General features: G+C 39.7%; 3 protein-coding genes across 5 annotated transcripts; 1 reads left to right on the top strand and 2 right to left on the bottom strand.

The window, feature by feature from the left end:
* Nucleotides 1–1,128: 1,128 nt before the first annotated feature.
* On the bottom strand, nt 1,129–14,085 carry c6h1orf112 (chromosome 6 C1orf112 homolog). Of its 3 annotated transcripts, none has more exons than XM_041040409.1 (25): nt 14,077–14,085; nt 13,571–13,712; nt 12,519–12,558; nt 12,324–12,412; nt 11,872–11,976; nt 11,546–11,686; nt 10,738–10,900; nt 10,511–10,595; nt 10,222–10,360; nt 9,816–9,905; nt 9,607–9,671; nt 9,344–9,492; nt 8,223–8,352; nt 7,664–7,850; nt 6,833–6,915; nt 6,615–6,666; nt 5,959–6,048; nt 4,923–5,108; nt 3,922–4,041; nt 3,741–3,836; nt 3,547–3,660; nt 3,203–3,307; nt 3,025–3,105; nt 2,802–2,948; nt 1,129–1,868 (listed from the first exon to the last, which is right to left on the bottom strand). In XM_041040409.1, exons 2-25 carry the CDS (start codon nt 13,664–13,666, stop codon nt 1,659–1,661), a joined length of 2,763 nt encoding a protein of 920 aa, XP_040896343.1. In that variant the 5' UTR covers nt 13,667–13,712; nt 14,077–14,085; the 3' UTR covers nt 1,129–1,658. The 3 variants fall into 3 exon arrangements, with proteins under 3 accessions (XP_040896343.1, XP_040896342.1, XP_040896344.1); XM_041040408.1 differs by lacking the exon at nt 14,077–14,085 and adding an exon at nt 13,927–14,066; XM_041040410.1 differs by lacking the exon at nt 14,077–14,085 and adding an exon at nt 13,927–14,066 and having other exon boundaries at nt 9,607–9,614.
* A 2,745-nt stretch (nt 14,086–16,830) lies between these two features.
* On the bottom strand, nt 16,831–18,228 carry si:dkey-51e6.1 (uncharacterized protein LOC558617 homolog). The gene is made up of 3 exons (XM_041040524.1): nt 18,013–18,228; nt 17,536–17,660; nt 16,831–17,431 (listed from the first exon to the last, which is right to left on the bottom strand). Exons 1-3 carry the CDS (start codon nt 18,224–18,226, stop codon nt 17,339–17,341), a joined length of 432 nt encoding a protein of 143 aa, XP_040896458.1. The 5' UTR covers nt 18,227–18,228; the 3' UTR covers nt 16,831–17,338.
* A 1,816-nt stretch (nt 18,229–20,044) lies between these two features.
* LOC121182827 (E-selectin-like) lies at nt 20,045–24,896 on the top strand. Its single transcript, XM_041039438.1, has 14 exons — nt 20,045–20,142; nt 20,276–20,354; nt 20,488–20,892; nt 21,091–21,195; nt 21,298–21,489; nt 21,639–21,830; nt 21,974–22,159; nt 22,259–22,444; nt 22,643–22,828; nt 23,129–23,314; nt 23,540–23,746; nt 23,855–24,034; nt 24,148–24,277; nt 24,386–24,896. Exons 1-14 carry the CDS (start codon nt 20,140–20,142, stop codon nt 24,444–24,446), a joined length of 2,298 nt encoding a protein of 765 aa, XP_040895372.1. The 5' UTR covers nt 20,045–20,139; the 3' UTR covers nt 24,447–24,896.
* Nucleotides 24,897–27,112: the final 2,216 nt, after the last annotated feature.

The raw sequence follows: 27,112 nt of genomic DNA, 5'->3' as shown, positions 1-27,112 counted from the left end.
CGTTGACTGGCAGTCCACCTGGAAGTGGAGAGAGGAGAGCCCCCAGTAAATGACGGCTTCAAATATTTGGAATAGATTTCAGAAATATTATAACACTCTTCTCTCTCCTCAGCTGCTACCTCAACAGCCTGGCTTGACTAGACAGGAAGAGAGGGACAGATTATTACAAAAAAAAAAGTGATAAATAGAAAACCTAAAAAACCAAATTAAAAATAAAAATATTTGGAACTACCTGGAAAACCTGTACAACTACCTAAACCACCAAAACATTTAGAATCTTTAGGTTACATTTTTATTTTTTGATAATAATCAAAAAAATCTCATACTAACTGCAGTGATACTGTAGAAAAAAACTCGCACGGAACAAAAACAAAACACAATTTAAGGCAACTGCTGCGACAGGAAATAAGAACATTATTCATTGCTCACCATTCTCATGTAATTCTACACGTAGGTCACCTGTTTTGGCTCCAAAACGGCGAATTTCGCCGAAAGGTGAGCGATTTTCATGACTGTCCATCATGCCTGTATTATCTTAACATTACTACCTGCTGTGCCTGTGCTACACTTCCCTGTCAACAGTCTCTGGCTGCTTCTCTCCCTGTTCACCTTCAACCTGGGCTGCAGAGGATGTGGAGGCTACAGCAGTCTCTCCAGAGAATGTGTCTGTTATTTTAGCACATTTTGCATCGTCTATAGCGAGATTATTTAATCTTTTAGCCCGCAACCTCTCCGCACCTCCTTTCTTCCGCTTCTGCATGTTTCCACGCACAACACTATGAAAGTGGCGGGGATCAGTGCAGAGAAAGGGGTGGGGCCGCTCTCGTAAGCTTCTATATCCTGATTGGTTTAGTCCACTGTCTATATTGGATATGGACCAATGGGCCACCCCCTCTAAATTGTGGGCCAGTCTCTAAGTTGAAAAAAACAAAACAAAAAAAAAAAAACATCGGCCCCTAGGACTGTCGGCCCACCGGGAAAATGCCCGGTATGCCCGATTACCAGTCCAGGTGTGTGTGTGTTTTTTTCACTTGGTGTGGGTAAAATGCAGAGAGTAATCTCTAATTACACACACAAAAAAAATTCTTCTGGTCGAGAAAAGTTAGCGCTTCTTTCCAGGGTGCCGTGTTTTGTTTAGTTCGTATGCACCTCAACTAAAAAGCGTCAAACGTTGAAAAAAAACAACTGATAATTCTAAAACATCTACAGGTCTACATGTAAAACATCTACTGCTATGTAAAAATAAAATAATCTCTCTGTTAGTGTAACTCAATCGCTGTTGTCTCTCGCTCTCGCTGTCTTCCGCTGTCGCTGTTAGATCACCGGAAGTTTTGACCGGAAGTACTGGCCCACACACTCAAGTTCTACTGTCAGCGGTCGGTATATTGTGCAAGTACAGAAATTAATTACCCAAGTCGTGCTGCAAGTCCCAGCGAACTATTCCCAGGCAGCAAAAACAGTTAAATTTGCTTCTGAGAGAAAATAAATCAATGCTTTGTATTCCAAGAAGTTTAATAAACTGTTACATAAATCAAAACTGACAGTTTTAAAAAGTGAAGACAAACTATTTTCAGTTGCAGCAACAAGTATTACAGACTTCCACATGTCCAGAGTGTGATTAAATAGCTTTGACACAGAAAGTAAATAATCTGGAGCAGCTAGATTGTGTGTCTGGCTGTACCGATGTGGGTTATGAGGGTCTGCAGCTCCCGTAGTCTGGATTCCAGCCACTGTGGTGGTGGTGCAGTAGTGCTGGCTTTGCCCTCAGTGAGTGCCTGAATGGCTTTTAAAGCGCTCTCAGCTGTCTGGATGTAGCGGATATACTCCTCCTCAGTGCTGGTCTCCTGTCGAGCTCTCTTTGGGCATGGCTGAGAGGGAGGAATGATTACAGGGGGGGGATAACTTAATGAATTGAATCCTCATTCATAAAGCATGATTTTTATCTTTGAATCATGCAAGGCAGATGTCTTACTTAAAGAAAATGAAAATTTGAGCATAGAATTACAGTTCTTTTACAGTTATTATTTGCACAACATTCTACAACACTTTACAGTACTCTTAGGATTGTTTAGTAAATTTTTTGCTGAGTTACTAGAATATTTTTATGCTTCTGCACTGATGACAGCCATGGCCAGAGGCATTACGTTTTTGGGTTTTCTTCCCCGGACTTCTCTGTCACTTTGCCAACAGTCAGATACAAATGAAAAATAATAATACCCTGGTGCATGTTCTGCAATGAGAACTACTTCCCAGTTTTCATGTGGGCAGCTTGATCATACTCGTACTGGCCAAAAGCCACTCAGAGTGACTTGGATACATGTGTAACAATGCTGTACGTGCATATCATAGACTGTATAAAACATGGACGTAGCACCCGTGACGTCACCCATTGGTTTCGGGGAGCTGGTTTTGTGACCAAACCATGGGCATTTGAGCTGCGCCATCTTGGATTTTAGTGGGAGTGCACTTTCCATATTTGGTGAAGAGGCGGTTACTCTATGGGTCAGCCGGCCGAGAACCCGGCCACTTAGCTCGGAGAAACCGAGCTAGCCTAAGGCTAATCAGCTAGGCTAACAAGCTAAGCGGCAGCTACACGCAGCTACATCCACCACACGACAGTCCCCGAGTGCGACCCGACTAGCTCGAACCCGTGCGACCGCAACACACAGCATACAACATACAACAGAGATCATAATGTTGCTGCTGCGTTTTAAACATGACTGTTTCAGATAGAGAAGTTTTAGGTGGCGCTGCAGGGTTTGGTGGAGTTGTTAAAAAACATTATTATTATTGCTACTAACCTCTGAATCTGCAACCACTTCAGCAGCCTCTGTGTTAGAAACATTTTCTTTGTTGTTTTCCAGCTTCTGGTTGTATTGCTCAATCTCTGCTGCCTCCATCTTGAGCCTCTGTAGCCGTGACTCCCCATCTTCCTGTGTATTAACAGTCTACAGCAAAACATAGTCTCATTAAATACGTTTTATTGTAGGTAGACATCCATCACAATGAATTAGCATCCCTTACCTTGCTAAGATAGTTCACCACTTTGGTCTTGGTTTCTTCTGCACACAAACTCTGGGAAATGACTTCCTCGTGGTTTGTAACCTTAAATACAAAAAGCACACATTAAGGTTATGTTAGGCATCAACAATATACAGCACAACATCTGAAACATTAGTAGCGTCAAGTGTTCTTGCTGTACCTCTGCAAAATGAGAAAAGGCCTCCAGGGCATGCTGATGTAGCAGCCAGGATCTGTCAGCCAGCAGGACTCCAAACAGGCTACTCAGCCTCGGCAGAATTTGAGTCTGTAGCGCCAAAGACGTTTGTGTGAATGAGAAACTATGAAAAAATGTTTACCTTGAAGTCTTCAGAGGTGAGCAAAGTGTTATTTACCCTACTGTTCACAACAAGTGACATTCTGATTAACCTCTTGAGCCCTTATTTTTAACGGATGCACAACGGTGTTAAGAGCAACTTCTAATGAGAACAGGAGTAGAAACGTTTTGCTAGAGCAACCATTAGGGGTGCAAGGAAATTCAAGTACCTGGCTGTCCGGAGGGACGAAGATCTTCCCCAGGGAGGCCAGGAATTCCAGAGCAGCCAGCAGCAGCTCATCTGCACACTTCTGAGACACCAGAACATCCACACACAACAAAACCTGGGACACACACACACACACACATTAGTCAACAGTATTATCCACTGTTCATCTGTTCAGTGTGAAAAGTCAGAGCATACCTGACAAATTATTTTAGGTTCGATGTTTCTCACTAGTATGGCTGATATGGACAGGAGCAGCTGCAAAGTACGCTGGAGCACAGGGTGGGCCTGCACCTGGAGTGTGGCAGGTTACAGCGATAGTCAGGCATTTACACTAAATCTGCATGTCTGTGTGAGAGAGTGTGTCCTTGGATCTCACCTGATCTGAACTCATGCGTAACCAGAGCTGTGTTACTATCCTCGTTGCAGACAACTCACACTGTTCCTCAGGAGATGACTGCCCTTGAACCACCACTAGCAGGGATAACAGCACCACATTCTGGAGAAAGGAGGGACTGAGTAAAAACAATATTTGTGTCCATTTTCCATTTCAGTTTTCCCCACCCGGCTTCCTTGCATTGTTTTCTTGGATTTAATTCTGGCAAGTATCTGATTTGCAGCAGCTTGAAAACTTAACTGTGAAATGCAATGCAACAGCCTGAAGCAGAAGGTTGTGCGTTTTAATGAGAATTACTAAAGGGTGAGTAAAAGGTCAGGCCATTTGTGAGTCATGTATAGATAAAATCAGAAACAGTTAGGTGGAATATTCTAAAACCAGCAAGACTAGCAAATTACCACGTCTTTCCACTTGCATATTAACTTTTATGGTCTAAACCATCACTAAACAGGATAATGGTGACAAATGATAAATGGGTGATACAAGGCATATTGTGATAAAAGCATAAAAACTATAGATTGATGATTCTATGCTATATTTATGCTGTTAAGACATAAAACCCTAAAAAAAAATAAATAAATAAATCCATGCAACAAAACAAGGGGAAAAAGCTATCTCAGTGGGAGAAGTACTTGAGGACATTTTGGCTCTCACTTAGATGTCACAGATGAACAAAGGAGAAAGGTCACCAATAACAATGTTATCTGTGACATCTGTTCTCAAACATGGCAACAAGGTTAACTCACTCTTGACATCACTTGTCGTGGTCATTTTATCATGTATCCACTCTCTCTTCAGTGCAAGGACAGACACTATGCTGCATCCTTGCCCTTGTTGAGTCTTTCTCTCCACGTATTCAAAATCACAGTCACTGCATTTCCCTTGTTACATTCAAGGGCACAATGGACACTAAAGGCATATTAAAAATTTATAATACAAATTTATGTGAGGTTGCTACACCCCAAATCTGATGTCGTCCTCACCACTTTCTCCACTTGTCCCAGTTTGTACCCTCCATTCTGCCAGTCACTCAGAGCTTTTTGAGCAATGGCAGTGATATCAGTCTCTACACAGTGACGGACATCTTGTGACAGAGCTCTGAGCAGAACATGGCGCCACACCGGAAGGTTTTCCACCTCAGAGGGTGGGAAACGCGTCACGAGCTCCATCTGGAAAAACAAACGCTTTAGATTCATTAAAACAATCAACTTATATCAAGGTTATAATCCTGTACAGTTTTTTTTTGTTTTTGTTTTTTTACTTTACAGACACAATCAACAAGCATCATCCAAAACCAGAAACTAGCATTGCTGAGTATAAAAATTATGGGAATCACATTCTACGGCCTTTGCAGTTATGAGATCTCAACCCAACTGAGATTTTGAACCAAAGTGTTAGACCGTGCCCTTCACCACCATCATCAAAACATCAAATGAGGGAATATCCTTTAGTAAAATGGTTTTCATCACTCTGATAAAAGTTCCTGAAGCTGTTACAATGGCCTGGGATACAGTCTTGTTTTCAATTTTTGTGATATATTTATTTTTTCTCTGACATATTACAAATGTAGGGCCCAATGCTGGATAATGTTTAGGGCCATAACAAGAGAATGTTTTCAAATCAATTTAATTTAATTTTCATACGGGTGAAATGAAAGGTTTAATAAGCAATGCTTTTCATGCTAATATTTTCAGGAGTCAGTTATGAGTCTTTCTTTTTGTAGTAAAGGGAAACCAACTCAAAATATACACTCATTCTTTTGCAACTACTGTTACTATTAGATATAAATCAAACACATGTAAGACAAAGCTCACATAGTTCTCATTGTTTAAGTCACTCATCTAATGTTTTCTCCATCCTTCATCTTGTTTGGCCTTTCTATGTTCAGAAATATTTACTGACCTGTCAAATATGATGATAGTAACAGTGGGGTTTAAGTGAGTTTTACCACAAAACTGTTAAAGTAATTTACGAGTTCATAAAAACAAAAAAAAATTTCATTTCCCCAAAGTTTCTAACCTGGTGGTTTGGTGTCATAAGGAAAACCATGCGTTTAAGCAGCAGGCCCATGTGGAACGACTGGTAACACTCAGTGGTGCACGTTTTCACCTAAAGGAGAAGAGGGAGAAGCAGAGAGGAGGTAAGCGACAGTGCGAGTGTCCATGTGAAGGCTTGGGAGGAGTAGAATCACCAGGATATCAGGGTCGCAGAAAGGTGAAGAACTGAAGCAGAGGGACGTGTACAGAAGTCAGTGGGATCCAAGTTAATCTGATGATGTTATGACGAAACAGGTCATGAAAAGGTGTCAGTCCCCAAGGTCCAACAACACCAATTGTCACCTCTGTTGGGGTGCCACAGAAAACAGTGGCGACCCCATACTAATCCATAGCCCTTCATAGAGAGAGATTAAGGATATTTAGAGTGACCTTGGTAAGTGCTCAGGAAGAGGTCACAGACATGGAGAGACATCCATGACCTCGTGGCAACTTCCAAGATGCTGGAAGTCAAGATTTCAAAAGTTGGGATGTGATCCTGTAAACTACTGTATGTCTGCACAACATAACAAGTGTACAGTATGAAGTTCTACTGAGCATCTCTCTTTCAAATTAAAATTAAAAATGAGACCACAAAATGTGTTATCTCGACTGTATTGTGTTTTCTTGGTTTCAACCCACCAGCTGAGCAATGAGGAGGACATGATGTAGACAAAGTTCTGCTGTCCCATACCTGTAAACACAGAAGGAAAAAAAATCAGCACTGGATTCAATATAGTACAGAAAAAAAACTGAGTTTGGTGAAACAATAGCTATATTAAGCCTAAAGGGGCCTGAAATGTTAAAATCCATAGTTAGACATGATGAATAGAGAAAACTGAGTTACTCCTCATTCTCACCGTGCTGTAAAGCACCACACATCTGTTGCTAGTAAAGCTGTCTGTGTATCAGCTTGCAGGACTGCATTAGCCAAACAACGCTCCTGAAAAACAGAGATAAAACAGAAGGGAAGTCAGAGAAACAGGAGGGGGCCAGCAAAGGAGAAGGGATTTAACACAGGAAAATGCAGTATCCAAAAAAAACATGTTCATTAAACAAAGAAATTTAACAAACACCAAGAAAACGAAAGTTAAATAGTAACTTTGAATAATATGAAATCCTGCACAAAATGCAGCCAAGAATGTACTGTAAAATAAACAGCTTACTTAAAATAATAATGGCACTTTTGATACTATTATTAGCAATTAGTATAAAAGTCACATAATCAAATAATGGCCAGTATTCATTTTTAACATAATCTCATAAAGACTGTAGCAAAGGGAAGTAGCTGTCAAAAAATGATAAAACAGCAGTCTATAAATGTTAATGCACTGGAATTTCCTACAGCATATTTGAGAAAATATTTGCCAGTAAGATATATCCTTGAAATCTGCCACCATATCCGGTCAGGCTCTAGTAAAATACTTCTGAAGTCAACAACATCCAGAAAAAAAAGTTTCAGGTTTATGCTAACTACCCTAGTTTCTACCATGTAAAAAAAAGTTTTAAAAAGTTTGATTTTTGTGTCTGGTGAGGGGATAATTTTTTTTTTTTGAGGGAGCTCATATGACAAACTAGACAAAGAATATTGCTATTCCATAGTCTGCTTCTGGCATCAACACTGATGACTTACAATAAATGAGTCATTGCTTCAGACTAAAATGGATTGGGGTTATGTGTGTAGACCTCACCAGCACGGGGAAGTACACCGGAGGAAGTGCAGCCACACTTGCACAGAGCTGCACACAGATATGGTGGTGCAGAGTGACCTGGACCTGGGCCTGACCCTTCATCATCACCCCTGGCAAGAGCACTGGTACCTTACGCTCAGTATAGCAACAACGGAATCTAGTGAACAACGCCTCGTAGAGAGGAAGCCTGGAGACAGAAGGGATGGAAAGTATTGTTAGACATTAAGGCAGTGTAAAAAAAAAGTCACTAAAGGTGTAATTACCATAAAAATAACTGAAGCAATTATTATGATTAAACAGTTAAAGAATTTACTATAATAAACTGGACTTATTAAATTATGTTGTAGCTGAAATAGACTCACTCTCTGTATAATAGAAAAACTGAACTTTACACTAAAAAAAAAAAAAAAAATCAATGATCAATGATCATCATAAATAACCAGAAGTTGTCTTTCAACTGGACTGAAAGCTTACTGCTGGGCCCTTTAATGGACCAAATATTTAAAACCGTTAATGACAACAACCAAGAAAAAAACAAAAAAAACAAAACTTGTATTACCTGGGGGTGTCTTCTGAGAATTGGCTGCCAGTGTACCAAAGCTGCATAACCTCCTCTGGTTGGGTGGCCAGCTGACCCAGGACATTCACCAGCAAAAGACAGTGAGGAAGCTCATGTTCAGGACTTAAACCTGCAGACAAACAAGACAAAGGTCATTCTAGGGGTGTACGCTCCTTTTTTTTTTTGCTTAAGTGTCAGTCTGCTGTTAGATGTCAACCTTCCTTCGAGTAAGAACACGCAGTCAGCAATTTCCCAAAGACACCACAATTTCTCCTCGGTGGATTAGATGTTTTGGAAATAAAATATTGAGGAGTCATGAAGGCCCATCAAGGTGTGTGAGGCACTACAAGAGATTCATTTATTAATAATGTGCTGATGCAATATACTGGGCTGGAATAAGCAGATCTAATTCAATGGATTGAGCAGGAAAAAGAGGGGTTGGCATATTCCTACTATGAACAAATGCTCATGAGTTCTGTACATGTAATATACTCACACTGGTGAGAGGACAAAACAAAGTATATGTTACACTGTTAGCATTAAAAATATTAATATGCATACTAAAATCTCTCAGTTTTTTAATGGCTTATTGTGGATGTGGCTTTGTCAACATAGTAGTTTATCTGAGGGGAAAGTGAACCTAAACATGTTACTGTTAGTGTCCCAGGAAGCTATTTTTCATATGCAGTCCCTGAGCAGATGTTCAGATGTTAGTCACCCTAACAATAGATAAAAATAAACTGTGACTGAAATAGGACTGCAAAATACAACAAAAAGTAGAAATATATTTAACTAACATTGCACTATTTGATAGGTTTTCAACTTTGAAACTGACAGTGCTGTTCCAAAGCCACAGTTCGACTTACATCCACCACAACTGTTGCAATTACAATTACAATAAACATCCGTTACTTACTATAACACTGCCAAAACAGTGCACAACATTATACTTATTTTATACTTAATAGCATAAGCATGGGGAATGTAATTGGTACACAGCTAGCCACTGAATAGCTTGTATAACAGTAAGTGTCCATTACAAAAGGAAGCAGGAAAACATCTATCAGCATGGCCACAGTATCTGGGAAAAAGGGCAAGGTGAGGACATGCTTCAAACTCACGCAAGTCCTGCTGGAGTACAACTTCGGCGAAGGGCCTTAAAGGCAACAACTGGAGCAGGAGCGGAACCATGGGAAGCAGGGCTGCTGCATTCAGCTCCTCAGACAGAGCTGTGGGCAGTGCTGGCGCACACAAGCTGGGAGGGAACTTACTGAAAGGCAACGGGCACATGAGAGCGTTTGTTTCTACACTGAACAATATTTTCAACTCAGGATAAATTGTGGTTTGAATCTACTTCTTAAATTCACAGCCAAACCACACATACCTGATGATCTGCAGGTAGAGTTGGTGAAAGCAGCTACAATACTTTGTGAGAAAAAATTTGAATTCCTGTCAAAAGAATAAAGAATTATGGGATGTAAATTCCACTGATTTGTGTTCTGAAGTGGTGATTAAAGAACATAACACTCGTGCAAAAGGCACAAAGTTTTTATAGAGCCAAGAGAGAAGCAAGAATATCCAAACATTTAGCACCTTTATGTAATGAACCAATGTGTTGGCAAAAAATCTGCACATCTTTGCAGTTTTCTGGAACAATTTGTATTCCGGACTTTGTGTTGCCTCCTTTAAAAAAAGAGAAAAGAGTGTTAACACAAAAGGTGAGGATCAAGTCTACCTTTGACCTTACACTAATAAATTCATAAAATATACTGTAATGTGCCTCAGCTTCCACTTGTGCATGTATTATATCAAGAAGTTCATTCTCTTAAATCTCCCACATTTAAATTTTACAAATTTCAGCATTAGGTAAACATAGGTAAAAGACGCAATGTATACTCAATCAACAGTCCTGCATCTAGAAAACCCATAAAAAGTTGCTACAAAAACTATACATACTATGTGTTTCATTTTTTTACTGTCCAAACCAGAGCTTTCCTACCTGCAGGCCAGCATGTTTTATCTGCTCAGCCAGCTCCACACAGTTGTGGAAGGAGGTCAACAGGTTTTCACACAGGCTGGTACTGATGTCCCCGTGATGTAGATGCTCCTCCACCAATGACTGGTACTTCAGACTCTGTCTGAACAGAGTAATGACCATTTAATATAAATCACTGAGTAACCAAAATAGCTATTAAATTCATCTTATAACAAAATGAGTCATCTAGTATGACAGACAATATGACATTAACAAAATTAGTGGCATCAACATGAGTGTCTTCTATACTGACTTTATGAGGAATTTCCATGTGTTTGCATGCAGAGCTATGTCCAGGTTGGAGATAATAGAGCAGATATCCAGCAGGCTGTGAATCACTGAAAAAAATGGGAAATATGTACAATGAATTGAAGACTGTACCAAAGATCTACAAGTACAATAATGGAGAGGCTTAATAACAAAGAATGTGGCAGTGAAACACAGAGTATTTCATACAAACATATATGTATATGCACACACCTGTAACAATGTCAGAGACCTCCTCCTCTGAGGCACTGCTGTCGAGGGAGATCCTGTCCAACAGCTCTAATAGACCTTTCTGAAGGGAATATGCCTCCTTAAACAGGCCTTGCAGCAGGTCAGCCACCAGGGACAGACGGCCACAGTAAACCACCTCACTCTCCTGTGGAAAACATGCAGAGTCTGCTTCAACTAATTTTCCTTTTTTATAGGTTTTCACTAGATTACAGAAAATAATTAACTATTTGGAAAAGCAGATCAGTTTAAACTGCATTGTAACTGGGTTTTTTGTTCATTTGCATCTCAGTGTGGTTGGTTCCTGATGCATTAAGACGCTTATCACTCTACTTTTCAGGTAAATGAGGTCTTCTTGAGCTCAGACAATACTTTTGGTGATAAAAGATGGGATAAACAAGGAAAAATTAGGAACTTTGAACTTTGTAATTACTGTATTTTCAAACAGATGTTCACCCATTTTAATTATTAATAATTAATACTAAAAATAATGGGTAAATCTTGCACCACTTAAGGTTACGTCTAAATAACTACGTGTGTAATTATTTGTTAGTCCAACAAGTGATGTAATTAATCACAAAAATGAAATTCATTTTACTTATCACATATCCTCCAGATAATAAAAGTCATCTTTGGAATTCATTCTGAGAAATAAGCATTATAATTTTATAGTATAATAAGTATATTGGTTAACAAGAATGATCTAAATGCCAGTCAAAACATTCTGCCATTAATTATAGCAACTACTGTACATACTACTCACTACAGCCACCACTGAACTGAACAGACTGACCTTGCAGTGCTGAAACGTTTCCCTCAGGACTTTCAGGATACAAGAAGGTAACGAACGGATAGCATACAGATCAGGAGCTTCCTCGAATGAGCCAACATGACGCACGCAAGTGGATAGTGCATCAATTATCTGCCCCATTGCCTGAAGCAGACCACAGGATCTTGTCAAAATACTGGTCAGGAGTTAAGTGAGAAAAACCATTTTGATACAATATTTTGTCTATCACACACTGCTTAAACCTATAATGTACTAACTGTACCATTTTGAGACACTTTGCCCTGCAACTAAATAAGCAATAGTAATGATAATAGAAACAATAACAGTACCTGAAGAATGCCCCTTAGTAAAGTACAGAGTTCAGTGTTTTGACTGGACAGGCCCCCAACTTGTTCTGAGATTTCTTTCATCATGCTCTCAAACACCGTCACAGCCTGTAGACATTTGATATGAAGAAAAGGACAGAGACATTCAGATCAAAACACTTTTAAGGAGAGTAATGCAAATCATTCTTAATTCACAAGAAAGTAGATATTTCTATCAACAACCCTATGATCACAAGAAAAGGCAAAGATTTAGTGTGAATAATTTTGCTAAAATCTTACGTTTTATATTTAACTTAGTAAATGCTGTTTAAGATCATTAATGATCTTGTGTTCAGATAAAATGATTTAATTTAAAGACTCTTCACAGGACCTTCAGCCACTCTCTATTTAATAAATGCTAGTTAAGGTATTCACTTAAGGTCCTAAAGACAATATGCACTCATCATGGTGTTTACCTTTGGTAAGATTTTGGAGAAGCATTCATCTTCCAGCTCTGACAAATCAATATGTGGAAGGAACATGTCTATAATTATCTTAAGAATACCTGTAGGGATGATACGTTTTTTAAAACACTTTATACTTTATCACAAATCACAACAATCTCAACAGTACTCATGGCACAAAATAAGTAGTCTGCTATAACAACTTACGTATATGATCATCCCAGCTCTCAGATTTGTGCTGCAAAGAGTGCAAACAGTCAAAGAAAACCACGGTATTCCAGCAAATTTTCCTTTCAAACATTCAAATGTCAGGATTGCAATATTAGTGTGTGCATAAACACAAACCTCTGCCCATCTTCATCAACAAAATACATTAACCAAACTTTATAATCTAGAGAGGGTTTGGGGCATTTTGGCGTTCGATATGATTCACAATAAGTTATTAACGGTATTTAAGGTATTAAATTTTAACTACAGTCATTATCATTATTATTATTATTTTACATACTTTTCCTTTTTCTTTAATATTTAGAAACTTTAGGAAGAGACTGGACAAGCTGGTCAGGAGGGCCAGCTCTGTCTTAGGCTGCCCACTGGACACTGAGAAGGTGGATGAGAGGAGGATGTTAGCCAAGCTGACATCCATTATGGACAACACCTCTCACCCCCTGCGCAAGACTGTGGAACCACTGAGCAGGTCCTTCAGCAGCAGACTTAGACATCCACAATGTAGGAAGGAGTGCTACCGCAGGTCCTTCATTCCCTCTGCTGTCAGACTGTACAACTCAGCTACAACTGTTTAGTTGTACTCTGGTCTGGTCTAACATTTCATTTGTCCATGCGGGACTGTGCATACATATGTATATATACTTTTTTTCCCCTCTCCCACAGGATCCTACTCTTCACCCCTTCATCATCATGTAAATTTGTATATTGCCAGTTTTTACTAGTTTTTGTATTTGTGTACTGTTTTTTTGTAACTTTACTTTCTTTTTTCTTTAGATTGTAAATACAATTTTTTGCACATTGTCCCTTATACTTGAATCGCATGCACACTTCTGCACTTTATCCTTTTTCTTTTCTCCTGTTTTTGCCAGTGAGCTGCCTAACAAGTTACTTTCCCCGCTGTGGGATCAATAAAGTGCTATCTTTACAGGAACAGGATACCACTGGGCTCTCCCAACAGAAACTATTTGTCTGAAGCTATGAGCCATGATGAGACTAAAAATGAGGAAATAAAGTTGCGTTTGGGAGGATATGGTGAGTTTTGGCAGGACAGACTTGAGCTCCTGGCGACAGGTTTCCTGACTCCACTGCACAACCTCGTCCAGGAGAGACGTGTTGGTCTGGGACATGATGACAGCAGTCGCCGGGGGAGGCTCAGGACAGCTGTCCAGACGACTGGAAGTTTTAGAACAATGTCACCGAAGTTTAACACGACAGCTTCAACAGTACCTTTGTCTAACCTTCTGGTTTTATTAAGGAGGAGTTAGTTAGTCTTTTTAGACTAAAGAAAACTGAAAATGACGTTAGCTTGTGTGTTTGCTACGGTATGATTTGCTCAAACATTTAACGCTAGCATGGAAGTTTAGTCCGAATATGTATAGCTTCTTACCATAAATGTAAAACGGTATCTTCTCCTCAAAGGCACAGAAATCACACAAACGGTCCTACGACTTAATCTGTATTAACTTCACCATTATGTTCTTACGACTAAAATGTAGAAAAGCCAGCAGGTAGTTAACCTAACTGTGGACAAACATACCGCGCGCCGTTGCTGAGTCGGATGTGACGTTGGGACCAAAGCGCCTCAATCAGCCCTCACTCTGGTAAGTGTGTTCAACCAATAGGAGAACGGCGTGACTGCAAAGCGCTGAAAATAACAACCGGTGCCATGAGGCTTACGGGTACCAAATGAAAGGTGAAATGATGAGTAAGTAAAGTTTCATATTTTGTATGAAGTAAAGCCTCAAATGCCTACTATTACTAGACATTTGTAAATAATATAATTCATTAATTTATATAATATAAATCATTTTAAATTGGCCCATGAAAAGAGGGAGATTTATATTGCTCCATGTCCCACTTAATAAACTTGAAGTACTGCAACTAATAAGGTGTAAATTTGGTAACACTCACAGAATGGAGGGCACTGCTCAGTGAAATATGATGATAAAAATATAAGAAAATTCCAGGGCAAAGGTGCAATATGAAATATTGCTGTCAAAACATTTTTCAAACAGTGTGATGCATTCATGAAAAGATCCTCTAAGAGCTGAGTTATCCTAAGGTTAAGACATGTAATTTAGAATTGATGAGCAATCATAAATCAAAATATTTGGGAAGTTACAACACCCAGAAGTGTAATGGCCATGATGTTATCTCCATATCATACTTTAGATCCATGGAATAACATAATAGAACATATCACACATTTGTTATATACTCTTGTGATGTATTCTATCTCATTCTGGTCTTCAAAATTGCCACACATTCCAAAAAGAGAAGGACCTACCTACCTAAAATATATTTTTAACATTTGGGCGATTTGAAATTAACAAGAGTTTGAGAATAATGTCAGGTTTTATTAATGAAGATAGAAAGAGGCATAAACAATAAGGCTTTCATTGGGATTAAATAGTTAAAGGCTCTAAGAATTAGTCTAACACTCATGCTGTGGCTATATACTGTTATCCAAATAAATATATAATATGGTTTTATAATGACATATGAATTTTACATAGCCACTCAAGACCAGTAGATGACCCTTGGGATACATCAAGTCCTGCATTTGAAAGGGTTTTGGTTCTGTTCTTATCACAAAATGTTTCCAACTGCTCAATAGTGAGAAAAACACTGTCTGAGAAATTCCACCTCAGGCTGGTTATCCATTGTAACCTGGTGACACATTCTCTTCCAAAGTGATAAAATGAAGCACGTCACTGATAAACACTGGAAATGATGAAAATTCCTAGCTCCACTGTTTGTAACTTGATGTTATTAACCATGTACAGTGCACTCTATTTTTTAAATATGCTTTTAATTCTCTTAACTTCAGCTAAAACCAAACTACTAGGATAATGTAGGTATCTTACAGTAAATGATCAAGAGCTAATCAAGAGAATCATTTACAGGATTTGTCCTTCAGGAGTCTGGAATTTCTATTGGCTCTGATCAGACAGACTCCTTAAAGTCAGTGTCTGGTTAGCTATTTTTTCACAGATAAGATCTCGAACAATAAAGCAAAGCCTCATACCTTACCATTGTTTCCCAACAACCTGAGGTGTCACCTACTGCCGCTGCAGGAAAGGACCAACTTCTTGTTTAGGAAACAGGACTCCACATTGATACTTATCTTAGGGCACATCAAAATATATGGTACAGTGAAATAAGAAATATGACAGCTTCCTCCAGACTTAGCTTACTATAAAAGTTTGACTTTTGCAAGATGAGGGACAATTTTAAAGAGGCTAAAGTTTATTTAATCCAACACAAAAATGTGTATCATTAAGTCCTAACTGTAACATATGCTTTTTTTTTTTTTTTTTTTTTTAAAGAAGTGGGCTGAGTCGGATACAGTTAAAGACTTCTTCCTCTAGCATTGACCTCCCTTCTTGTAGATAATGGAAAGGTTATCAGTTCAAAGGAAACGGACTCCGGATCTGTGTGCAAGGTGAGTCACAAACTAAAAAAGAAAGTGAGAGCAAGAATTTGCCCCTCTGCTGGAGTACAACTTATACCTTGAGAGACCTAGTCAGCCTAATGTGGGAAACCCAGAGGAAAAGGATGTAGATTCTTAAAATATGGATACTGAGATCTCATGGGAACAATGCCTATCATATGCAGTGCTCTGTAAATGTTTTAGGCTCTAAAAGTAAAGTGAGGGTGCTTTCAAAAATATTGCCAGTCAATTAACGTGATACAAAGTGCAGCCAACAGAAAAATAAATCAAATCAATACTCATGCACAGTTTTTCAGAAGTTGAAGCCTACAGACATTCATGGTTCCCCTTCATCCCCTGACCTTTTCCCCTAGCATCTCCATGAGGTTCACATCTGTGAGTTTGTCTAAAATATATCCACAACAACCGGATGGATCATCATTTTGATTTATGTCCTAATTCAAGCAAAACTGATGACATTCCTGTTAGCCTCAGCCTTGAAATGCTGAACATGCTAAACATTATACCTACCAAACATCACCATATTAGCACTGTCTTTGAGAGTATGTTAGCATGCATGCATTAGGATTTAGCTCACAGCACTGCTGCAAACTCTTGCACACTTGTTTTTCCTTATAGTATATAAGGAAAAACAAAGCTGTGTGCATATAATGAAGCACACAGCTTTGGATCTCTTCCCATTTATCCCACTTGTTTCGTGGTTATTTCTGGGATGTTCAAAACTAAAGAAATGAATTTAAACAAACTCAAGGAAGGTTTTTTCTTTAGTTTTTTACACTTTTAGATTCCTGGCTTTTATTTATTATTATATTATTGTCTTTGTGGCACTGTGGGACTTTATTTGGTATTTATCTTTTCTTAACATAACACCCAAGTGAAAGCATAATCATGAGAGTCATGGTGAAAAAGCCCTTATCGGCCTCTACCTTTTAAAGAAGAAATTTTCCCTAAGGATAACAGGATAGGCTAGTGATTCAGACTGGCTCACTCCTTCCTGTATGGACTTTACACTTGGCACATGGCCTCAAATTCTGTTTAAGCTGATTTAAAAAGTAAAAGTAAGAAGTGAATCATTCTATTTTAAGGAGGGTAATGTTTTCATTCCACATCCTTCACACATTAGGAGAGTGAACATGCTAAAACTGCATCTAGCCTTTGAGTTCCAAGTCATTGTTTCTTTTCAGTATTTTTGATTTCACGGAATCAGAGGCAAACAGTTGAATGCAGGTTTGTATATTTAAATTAAATCATGGTTTTACAGCAGGATCAAAACATTACTCTGTGGTTTTTCATTTTTGGAAGTGACAAATAAAGGCAGACATTTGAAATGAAATGCAGGTTTAGACTATTTTTTGTCATCAGAAAAGGTGATCTCATAGTTCCTGAAGGCAGTCTTCAGCTTCTCTACAGACACAGAGTGGTCTGCTTTGCCAAAGGCCTGAAAATGAGTCAGAAAGCATGAATGTTATCACATTAAAACATTACTGAGTGGTTGGGATCTAATACAGGGTTTTGTTTTTTTTTCTAAAGAAATGAACTTACAGTTGATTCTCCAAACACCCTTAGTTTTTTGTCTTGGCTGTTGTGCTCTATCTTCCCTCCTCCAAGGCATTTACACTCCATCCCCAAGGCCTCCATAGCTGGACTGACCTTTTCAAAAATATGATCTGTAAATAATTCAAATCAAAAATACATTCTGGTTTAGTTGCAGTACAGTCGAATAAGAAAGTTATGCGCAGTTCGCAAATCTGGCAATTTACTTCTGCATCACGGGCTCCATTTTTTTTGGCAATAAGCTTATATATCAAGGTTGGCAAATATTGCATCTGTCTGATCTGTGCAGTATATATGTACATTGCACATGTTTGCGGGGTGCACCAAATGAACATTGCAGTAGGTCAAAACAGCCTATGCTGCTGCAAAAAAAAACTGCACATATGTATCCCGGTTTGCACGTTATTTCGCGCTGAACTGACGCACTTAACGCTCCTCTGCAACAAACTACAGCCACGAACTTACTGTGATATTCTGCACTTTTTGTGCCTCGGACTATGTCTTTATGCACACCGCCATCTTTCACCGCTACTCTGACCAGTATGTACTTAAAGGTTCCCTCTGGATCAATCTCCACATCGGGGATTTTAGCCAGAGCGTCTGCCATTGCGACTGTAGCTTTGGGCAATGCACCGGAAACTCTCAGACTGCTTAGTGGTCTACTGACAACAGACAACATGGTGCGCTCTCACAAATGACTTTATTTGGGTCAACAATTCTATTTCCTGTCTTAAAGAGACAGGCCATTTACTGCTGTCGCCAATGCTGTGCAGAATGAGGCTGCGCAAGGTAAGTGCGCACGCTAGCGACCCCACATGGCAGCAAGAGGCAACTGTCTGACAGTCCCCAAAACTTAGAACTCAGGTAGATATACTACTTTAGTATCAGCCCAAATGCAGCTTATATTTACCAGCCCTGTTCAACGTAAAGAGAAGAGAGCAGCAATATTAGCAAGTCCAATTTTTCCCTTTGAAAACTTTCTTTTTTCTTTTTTTTAAATTTGTCATTAGCCAGAGAAAGATCGTCCACTGGTGTTAATCAGAGCTGAAGCTGCTGGAGATTTTTGGCCCAAAAACACATCATAAGACAGCAGGATGGATGTTTTTGCCTCAGGTGCTTGAACCTTTGGTCGCTGGATGGTGTCTTAAGCTAGTAGTCCATCCTGCAGTCTTTATTTTGTAGCCAAAAAACTCTGTGAGTCATGCTGAACAAATGTCTTACATTAAAATACTGTCTGTAGTTATTAACTGTAGTTAGAAACAAGTACAATAAAAATGTAGAAGCAGGTGTTTTATTATTCCATACACATATAGTCTTTAACAGTAATAGTAATGTCATACTTTTTTCAGTGCATGGTGAACTGAAAATCTAAAAGCAAGAAAATCTAAAAAGCATTTGCTTGGGGTGTTCTTATCAAAGCTAAGACTGAGTTCCTCCCTTGGGTCTTGTTCTCTGAGTTAATATTATGTTTCAGGGGAAGGGGTGGAGGTTAAGAGGTGTGAAGCAACAGCAACTAGTGTCTTCTGCTTCAGGTCAGAGAGGAAGGATATGAACTGTCACTTCTAGAAACAGAAGCAGCCAGCAGGCGCCTCTGCTCCTACACCACACATTTCCTGTCCCTGGATGCTCTTTAAGAAATACCAGTAACAATGTTTGTTAGCTGCCAGAGCATTGTTTTTTTTCCCTCTTTCTTCTTTTGATGAGCAAAAAAAAAAAAAAGGGTGAAAAAAGAAAAAAAAAAGAACATACTTTGACATGTCCTGTCCTTTGATGTCATCACTCTCTGTCAGTATTCTTTGTGGTGCTTTTAACATTTGTCAACCATAATTAATCATTGGACACACTCACAAAGCTTAGTTTTCGGAGCCAAATTGCTTTACAGACGCAGGGGAAACTTGTTAGTGCTGCCAAAAAAAAGAGGCTTTTCACTTTCATTTTTAAAAAATTATCTGAAAGGTCCAAATCCAAGTAACAGGATAACACTGGAGTCAGTTCTAAATACTGTATGTTTTGCTGAGTAAATTAATCTAAGACAAATTCATTGTGTTTTGGATGAAAATCTATATCTTAAAGGTAACTACTAACTGTAACAATCAAATAAGTGTAATGTGTGTAAAAAGTAAAGAATTCACAATTTCTTTCTGAAATGTGATGGAGGAACAAAGTAGTCTAAAATGGAAATACTCAAATACAACTTGAATGTTACTTAAATCCAGTACTCAAGAAAATGTACTTATTTTTCCCCCTGTGACAAATTGATACAACTGATGAAAACAGTAATATTAACAGATAATACCAGCAACAACAAAGGATGAAAACAGAGAGGGAAAGTTCCCAAAAGCTCCGGTGGGATGGAATAGTAGTTGGGGGGGGGGGGGGGGCTGGGGAATTCCACTGAAAAACCCAATTGTGACGTGAGCTTCCAGTAAACGTGGACCAGGCTGATGAAGTGGTATAAAAGCAGGCTGCTGAGGAGCCTGCTTTCATACCACTTCATCAGCCACTTCATCATCACATGAGAATCATCTCATCCTTAGTGCACTGAGACTAAATAAATAAGTCTTCTGTAGGTTGTCACACATACCACTTAAAATGGTGAGTATAGACATATTAGATTTAAATGCATTTCTCCTGAATCCAAATTATGTCATTGTTTGCTTGTTGTCAGAGATGGATCTCTGGTATCAATTTATCTTAATTTATCCTCTTTACTTAATTTTTTTTACAGGTAATTTTCTGTGGATTACTTCAGACCTGTGGGTCTAAGAGCTCTTCCACATGGATCAGCTTGACGCTTCTTTTCTCAAGTATGTAAATTTAGAGAGAAGTGCAGAGAAAACCTTTAGCATTTCCATGTCCAACTTTATCCTTCTAGACATTACTTTTTCAAATTTACCCTTCTTAGCCTACAGTCTAACGTGTTCTGTCTTCTATCCTCAGTGTTGTGCATGTGGACCAGTGTAGAGTGCTGGTCTTACCATTTCTCCGACACCACCATGAACTGGCAGGATGCTAGAGCGTGGTGCAAGGAGTACTACACAGACATGGTAGCCATCCAGAACCAGGAGGAGATCAAGCATCTCAACAACTATCTGCCCAGGAAACCCACCTACTATTGGATTGGGATCCGCAAGATCAATGATGTCTGGACCTGGGTAGGCACTAACAAAGCTTTGACAGCAGAAGCAACCAACTGGGCAAAAGGCGAACCAAACAATGGCAAGAATGAACTGCAAAATGGGGCGAGTGAGGACTGTGTGGAGATGTACATTAAAAGGGAGCAGCAGCAAGGCAAGTGGAATGATGAGAGATGCGAGAAACTGAAGACCGCTCTGTGTTACACAGGTGAGCAAAAGTTTGGGATTAGGATACAAAGGCTGTTCATTGTAGCTGCCTTAGTTTTGATTTTGAGTTTTTGTTCAATATAAGGGGATCTATTCATTTAACCTCATATTTGGTATTTATTGAAGGCGTTATGAAAAAGAAAAGCTCAGAGTAATATGTTTTGTGCAAAATATATGAGAGTACTTCTTATTTCCCCAGCTGCCTGTAAGAATAACTCATGTTACCATGGAGAATGTGTCGAAACCATCAACAGCCACGAGTGTGCATGTTTTGAAGGATTTTATGGAGAGAAGTGTGAGCAAGGTGAGGAAATACAGTGATGTACTTGTTTTAAGTTTACATTACTTGGACTCAATTACAGTCAGGACTCAATATCTAATTGTGTCTTGTTTTCTTTGTTGGTAGTTGTTCAGTGCGACAAAGCGGAGGTGACTGTCCCACATAAAGGAAGTGTAAAGTGCACTCATGTGTATGGAAACTTCTCTTACAATTCCTCGTGCGAGTATTCCTGTGAGAAAGGATACCAGCTGACTATGTCGAGACCCCTGAGATGTACTGCCTCGAAAAACTGGTCAGAGCAGCCTCCTACATGTGAACGTGAGTTGAGGTCTATTGCAAACCTGCAAAAAATAAACTGAAACATGACTTTGATTTGAAGTAACTATATTCAGAGAAACAGAATCTTATTTTCACAGTAATGAGACGTGCTGTAATGTGTTTTTGACTAATGGTCCTGTTATCTACAGTGGTTCAGTGTCCGAAACTGTCTCGTCCAACAAGAGGATCCATCAATTGCTCCGATCCTCTAGGTCCATCCAGCTACCAGTCCACCTGTGTGTTAACCTGTGATGAAGGCTATGCACAAGCTGGTCTGTCATCTACCACTCTGCAATGTGAAGCATCAGGAAGCTGGAATGCCTCACAGCTACCCTGTGTTGGTATGTCTGCATTTTTTATGTTTTTACTTTGCAGGAGCTCCATTATTCTACATCTGTTTTGTATATGTTACCACAAGGAAAAAGCTATATGATTTTATCAGAAGGCTGCTGTTGAGCTCTACTGTTGCCCCTCTGTTTTGCAGCTGTTCAGTGCCCTGCTCTGCAGAAGCTAGAGAATGGCGTGGTCAGCTGTGGACATGCAGATGAGAGGTTCATCTACGGAAACACCTGCAGCTTCAGCTGTGCCCCCGGCTACCGTCTGGTTGGCCCCAGCAGTGTGACATGCACATCAGCAGCTGAGTGGAGTGAGACAATGCCTCGCTGTGAAGGTGAGGGCACACTTTAAATGTAATCCAGCTTCTTTATGATTTTGTGCCTTTGTGACAAACACACTAAAAAGTTAATTTTTTTTCTTATTTTCCTGTTAGCCATCACTTGCCAGAATCCAAAGGGAGACGCTCACCTGGTCCCCAAGTGCAGCCAGTCTTCCACTGAACTGTGGACAGGCTCCAGCTGCAGCTTCAGCTGTGAAGAGGGCTTTGAACTGCAGGGAGCTGACATCATTCAGTGTTCTCAGGATGGACAATGGAGTAAAGCCATACCTACCTGCAAAGGTATGGAAGCATTATTTTCACATAAATCTGCATATACAATATTCTAACCCCTAAATCTTTCACAGCCTATTTGTACTCTTATTCTGTGCTATGTTGGGACATTTCTTTCTGTTTTGCATTTGTTATCATAAGGGAAAAGCTATATGATTTTATCAGAAGGCTGCTGTTGACCTCTACTGTTGTCCCTCTGTTTTGCAGCTGTTCAATGCCCTGCTCTCCAGAAGCTAGAGAATGGCGTGGTCAGCTGTGGACATGCAAATGAGAGGTTCATCTACGGAAACACCTGCAGCTTCAGCTGTGCCCCTGGCTACCGTCTGGTTGGCCCCAGCAGTGTGACATGCACATCAGCCGCTGAGTGGAGTGAGACAATGCCTCGCTGTGAAGGTGAGGGCACATTTTAAATATAATCCAGCACCTTCTTTATGATTTTGTGCCTTTGTAACAAATAAAAAAAAATTTGAGTAAAGCCATACATACCTGCAAAGGTATGGAAGCATTATTTTCACATAGATCTGTATATACAACACTTCTAACCCCTAAATCTTTCACAGCCTATTTGTACTCTTATTCTATGCTATGTTGGGACATTTCTTTCTGTTTTGCATTTGTTATCATAAGGGAAAAACTATATGATTTTATCAGAAGGCTGCTGTTGACCTCTACTGTTGCCCCTCTGTTTTGCAGCTGTTCAATGCCCTGCTCTCCAGAAGCTAGAGAATGGCGTGGTCAGCTGTGGACATGCAAATGAGAGGTTCATCTACGGAAACACCTGCAGCTTCAGCTGTGCCCCTGGCTACCGTCTAGTTGGCCCCAGCAGTGTGACATGCACATCAGCCGCTGAGTGGAGTGAGACAATGCCTCGCTGTGAAGGTGAGGGCACACTTTAAATATAATCCAGCACCTTCTTTATGATTTTGTGCCTTTGTAACAAATAAAAAAAATTTGAGTAAAGCCATACATACCTGCAAAGGTATGGAAGCATCATTTTCACATAGATCTGTATATACAACACTACTAACCCCTAAATCTTTCACAGCCTATTTGTACTCTGATTTTGTCCTATGTTGTGACATGCCTTTCATCTTTCTTGTGTAGCAACAAGATGCCCTGTACCCGAGATTCCAACAAGTGGCCACATCAGCTGCAGCCCCTCTCTGTCTTCACCTGTTTCTACAGGCACCTCCTATCCACTTGGGATGTCCTGCACTTTTAGCTGTGATGAAGGCTATGAGCTCAAAGGTGCACTAAGCATGGAGTGCGAACATCCAGGCCAATGGAGCACCACACCACCATCCTGCACAGGTACAGATGTGTACCATTTTAACTGCATCATTTGCACTGCACTACTTTATATGTATAATATAATATAATATGTATTAAGATCTAAATTCTCATTCTCTTTTCCAACAGTTATTAGTTGCCCATTGTTCACGGCTCCTGAAAATGGCCACATCAACTGCTCAAACAGTGAGCCAATATACAACTCTCAGTGCTCCTTCACATGCAGTCAAGATTACTCATTAGATGGGCATGAGCTCCTGACCTGTGATCGTCACGGCAACTGGACTGGAGAGAGACCCACCTGCAAAGGTAAAAGAAAGACACAAAACTGATGTTATGCGAAATTTAAACACAATACAAGATTCAGCTACAACTATGCATTTAAATGGTCACACAATTCACATTTGATAATGTTTCCACAGCCTCCCCATCTCAGAACATTGCCGTTGTATCTGGTGTGGCAGCAGGGGGCACTCTGCTAAGTGGTCTGACTGTTGCCATGTGGATCCTGAAACGACTGAAGAAGAAAGCAACCAAGTTTGAGCTGAACAGGTTAGATGAGCATTCACTTTTCTTAAATCATACATATTCTTTAAAAATAAATAAGTGTTTTTTTTTTTTATTTCAGTACTCATTCTCTTCTTTTGACTTTTCTTGCAGCAACTCCGACATAGAGGCCCCTCCACAGGTCTACAAAAACAGCACTGACAGCCTCCTCTAAAATACAGTCATAATCTTCAAAGGCAACTAAGGACAACTAAATATATTCAACACAACTGTATATGAGTCACAGGGCATTATAGTTACATAATAGTATGTCAGAGTTGTATCATGTTTTGTTGATTTTTTTAAAAAGATCCTTTATCTGCACTGTAAATGTTGTTCAGACATGTATTTTCTCCCAAGAGGAGTTTTATATTGAACATGTTGTTCTACAGCTTTATGAAGTTGCTGGAAATGTGGCTCCATTCATGTTACTGTAAATGTTACATAACACTGTGGGTGAATTACCATGTTATTTCAGAACTGTGAATTCTTAGTGAATAATCACAATATTGATGTCAGTATTTATGTACTATTTATTTAAGAGATGGTTAATGCGTTTGAAATGTTTATCACTATTGCTGAATGTGTAAAGCAGGGCTGACTTTTGTTTATAATAAACCTTTAAACTATAATTTGCTTTTCGTCATTTTTATCCATCTTTCAGTATCATGGCCTGTACACTACATTCAGAAACTATTCAGAGTGAGTGAGTGAAAGTGAAAACAAAATTTTAGATTTAATAAAAAAGGAAAAACTTTTGACATAAAGAAAAGGAAAGGCACACGCCTGTCCATATAAGGTCTCACAGCTGACAGTGCATATCAGAGCAAAACCCAAGCCAGTTCAGGACCTCAGACAAGCCTAAAGGTTCACCTTCCAACAGGACAGTTAACCTAAGCACACAACCAAGACAATTCAGGATTGACTTGGGACAACGCTGTGAATGTGCTTCAGTGTCCCAACTAGAGCCCTGACTTGAACCAAAGAAGAAAACAAAAATACGAAAATACAGATAATGTCCAAATCCATCTGTGCAAAGCTTGTTGCAAGAAGACTCGAGGCTGTAATCACTGCCAAAGGTGCTTCAACTAATTACTAAGTAATTAGTACAAAACCATGCCACCAGACCACCATGCCCCCTGGGTCACGGTGCCGCTCTGTACAGTAATGTCCAAGAGGCCACCATGCCCCCCCCCCCCCCCCCCCCCCCCCCCCCAAAAAAAAAACATTTACATGAGAAGAAATCACCAGCATACATACATATGTACATACATAAAAAACAATTTTCTGTATTTTTTGCATGTATGGACTTTTGGAGAGAAGAGAAACACCTCTCTCACAGAAAAGATACAATGGAGCCTGCTTCTATGACAAGCATGGGAGTACAGGTCAGTGGATCATTTACCAACTGGTTTTGGTTTTCATCTTCAGTGCAATAACTTCTTTAGTGAACAGATTTTTTTGTTCATAGCTGTTCGTCACCTGTCTTGTCAGTAAGAAACCAACTGAGTCCAAAAACTGTAGAAAAACTGTTATTTCTTAATAAAAACTCATAAACAGTTACACAAGCACACCCACTGCCCTGTTCTTCAAGCACACCCTCTTTACCCACGTACACATAAACCTATTTAACAACCAAGTCCAAAACATACCATGATATAATCTGTATTTGCACCAGTACAATGTGAAAATGACATCAGTGTGTATTTGTAGAGCACATCTCATGAATGTACCAGCACCATTTCAATGTTTCACAACACAAAATATAAGTGAAGTTTATGCAGGGTTACAATCAGCCATGCCAAATAACAAACACGGTCTTTTATTATTATTATTATTAGAAATCCACTTGAAACCAACAGCATATGCATGTATAGACGGTAACCTGACTCAAGGTGCTGGGTGGCTTTATGGAGAGTGTGGGAGCCGTCCCCATCTCCCAGCATGCCCCAACAGCATTTGCATGTATAGACAGCACCCTGACTGAGATGAGAGTGCACAGGATCTCGGGCCTGCTGGGGATGCATCGCACAGATGAGAGAGGAGCATGAGAGTGCCCGTGAAGGAGGATTTGTGTACTCATTGTTGCATCACCTACTAACCTGTCCATAATTGTTGGCTGTGTGCATTGTTCTGTTTGTGTCAGCCACCATCGGGAAGTTGTTTAAGTCCCCTGAGTGAAGCCGCAGCTCATCAACAGATCTATGAAGCATGTTGGCCTCCTCAGAAATTCCAACTGTTAAATGAGAATAAATGCAGTTAAATCACAGAAACTATCAGGATTTCAATGATTTGTTTAGTTTTTTTTGAAGCAAACTTTCTTTTCTTGTTATCTGTGAAACAAATCTGCTGGCCAATGGAATGATCATCATATGGCTCCTCCTTGACAAAGATGAGATCAGGTTCCCTCTCCATCAAGTATATTGCCTACCGACAAGACAGGTGACAAACAGCTATGAACATAAAAATCATTCAGTCATCTCTGTTCATTAAAGAAGTTATTGCACTGAAGATAAAAACCAAAACCAGTTGGTAAATGATCCACTGACCTGTACTCCCATGCATGTCATAGCATGTGTCTAATTGTACTGCTGTACAAGGCAGAGCACCGTGACCGAAGGGGCAGGGGCAGTACTGGGGGGGGGTCAATGCAATCAATGCAATACTAGACCTGACTTGGCAGGATACTTAACATGGAATAGGCGCTGGTTCTCTCACAAAATGACAAGACGAACTGGCACAGGACAAAGGGAGACGCGGAAAATATATACGCACTAGGTAATGGGGAACAGGTGGAAACAATCAGACGAGCCGAAACACAAGAGGAAGGGCAAGCTACCT

This window comes from Toxotes jaculatrix, chromosome 6, assembly GCF_017976425.1.
Source record: "Toxotes jaculatrix isolate fToxJac2 chromosome 6, fToxJac2.pri, whole genome shotgun sequence".
NCBI classification, from domain to species: Eukaryota; Metazoa; Chordata; class Actinopteri; family Toxotidae; genus Toxotes; species Toxotes jaculatrix.
The sequence above is the reverse complement of the archived record's forward strand: the minus strand, read 5'-3'. Positions and strand labels throughout refer to the sequence as shown.

Bases quoted from the DNA above. Each gene is read 5' to 3' on its own strand.
- c6h1orf112 (XM_041040409.1), bottom strand. From the start codon at position 13,666: ATGTCCCAGACCAACACGTCTCTCCTGGACGAGGTTGTGCAGTGGAGT. The intron at 8,353-9,343 runs GTGAGTTTGAAG...GTTTGTCTGCAG, and splicing joins TGTACTCCAGCAGGACTTGC to GTTTAAGTCCTGAACATGAG. The intron at 3,661-3,740 runs GTATGCTCTGAC...TGTGTGTCCCAG, and splicing joins AACCTAAAATAATTTGTCAG to GTTTTGTTGTGTGTGGATGT.
- si:dkey-51e6.1 (XM_041040524.1), bottom strand. From the start codon at position 18,226: ATGTTGTCTGTTGTCAGTAGACCACTAAGCAGTCTGAGAGTTTCCGGT. The intron at 17,661-18,012 runs GTAAGTTCGTGG...AATTATTTACAG, and splicing joins AAAAAGTGCAGAATATCACA to ATCATATTTTTGAAAAGGTC. The intron at 17,432-17,535 runs GTAAGTTCATTT...ACTCATTTTCAG, and splicing joins GGGTGTTTGGAGAATCAACT to GCCTTTGGCAAAGCAGACCA.
- LOC121182827 (XM_041039438.1), top strand. The intron at 21,196-21,297 runs GTGAGGAAATAC...CTTTGTTGGTAG, and splicing joins TGGAGAGAAGTGTGAGCAAG to TTGTTCAGTGCGACAAAGCG. The intron at 22,445-22,642 runs GTATGGAAGCAT...TCTGTTTTGCAG, and splicing joins AGCCATACCTACCTGCAAAG to CTGTTCAATGCCCTGCTCTC.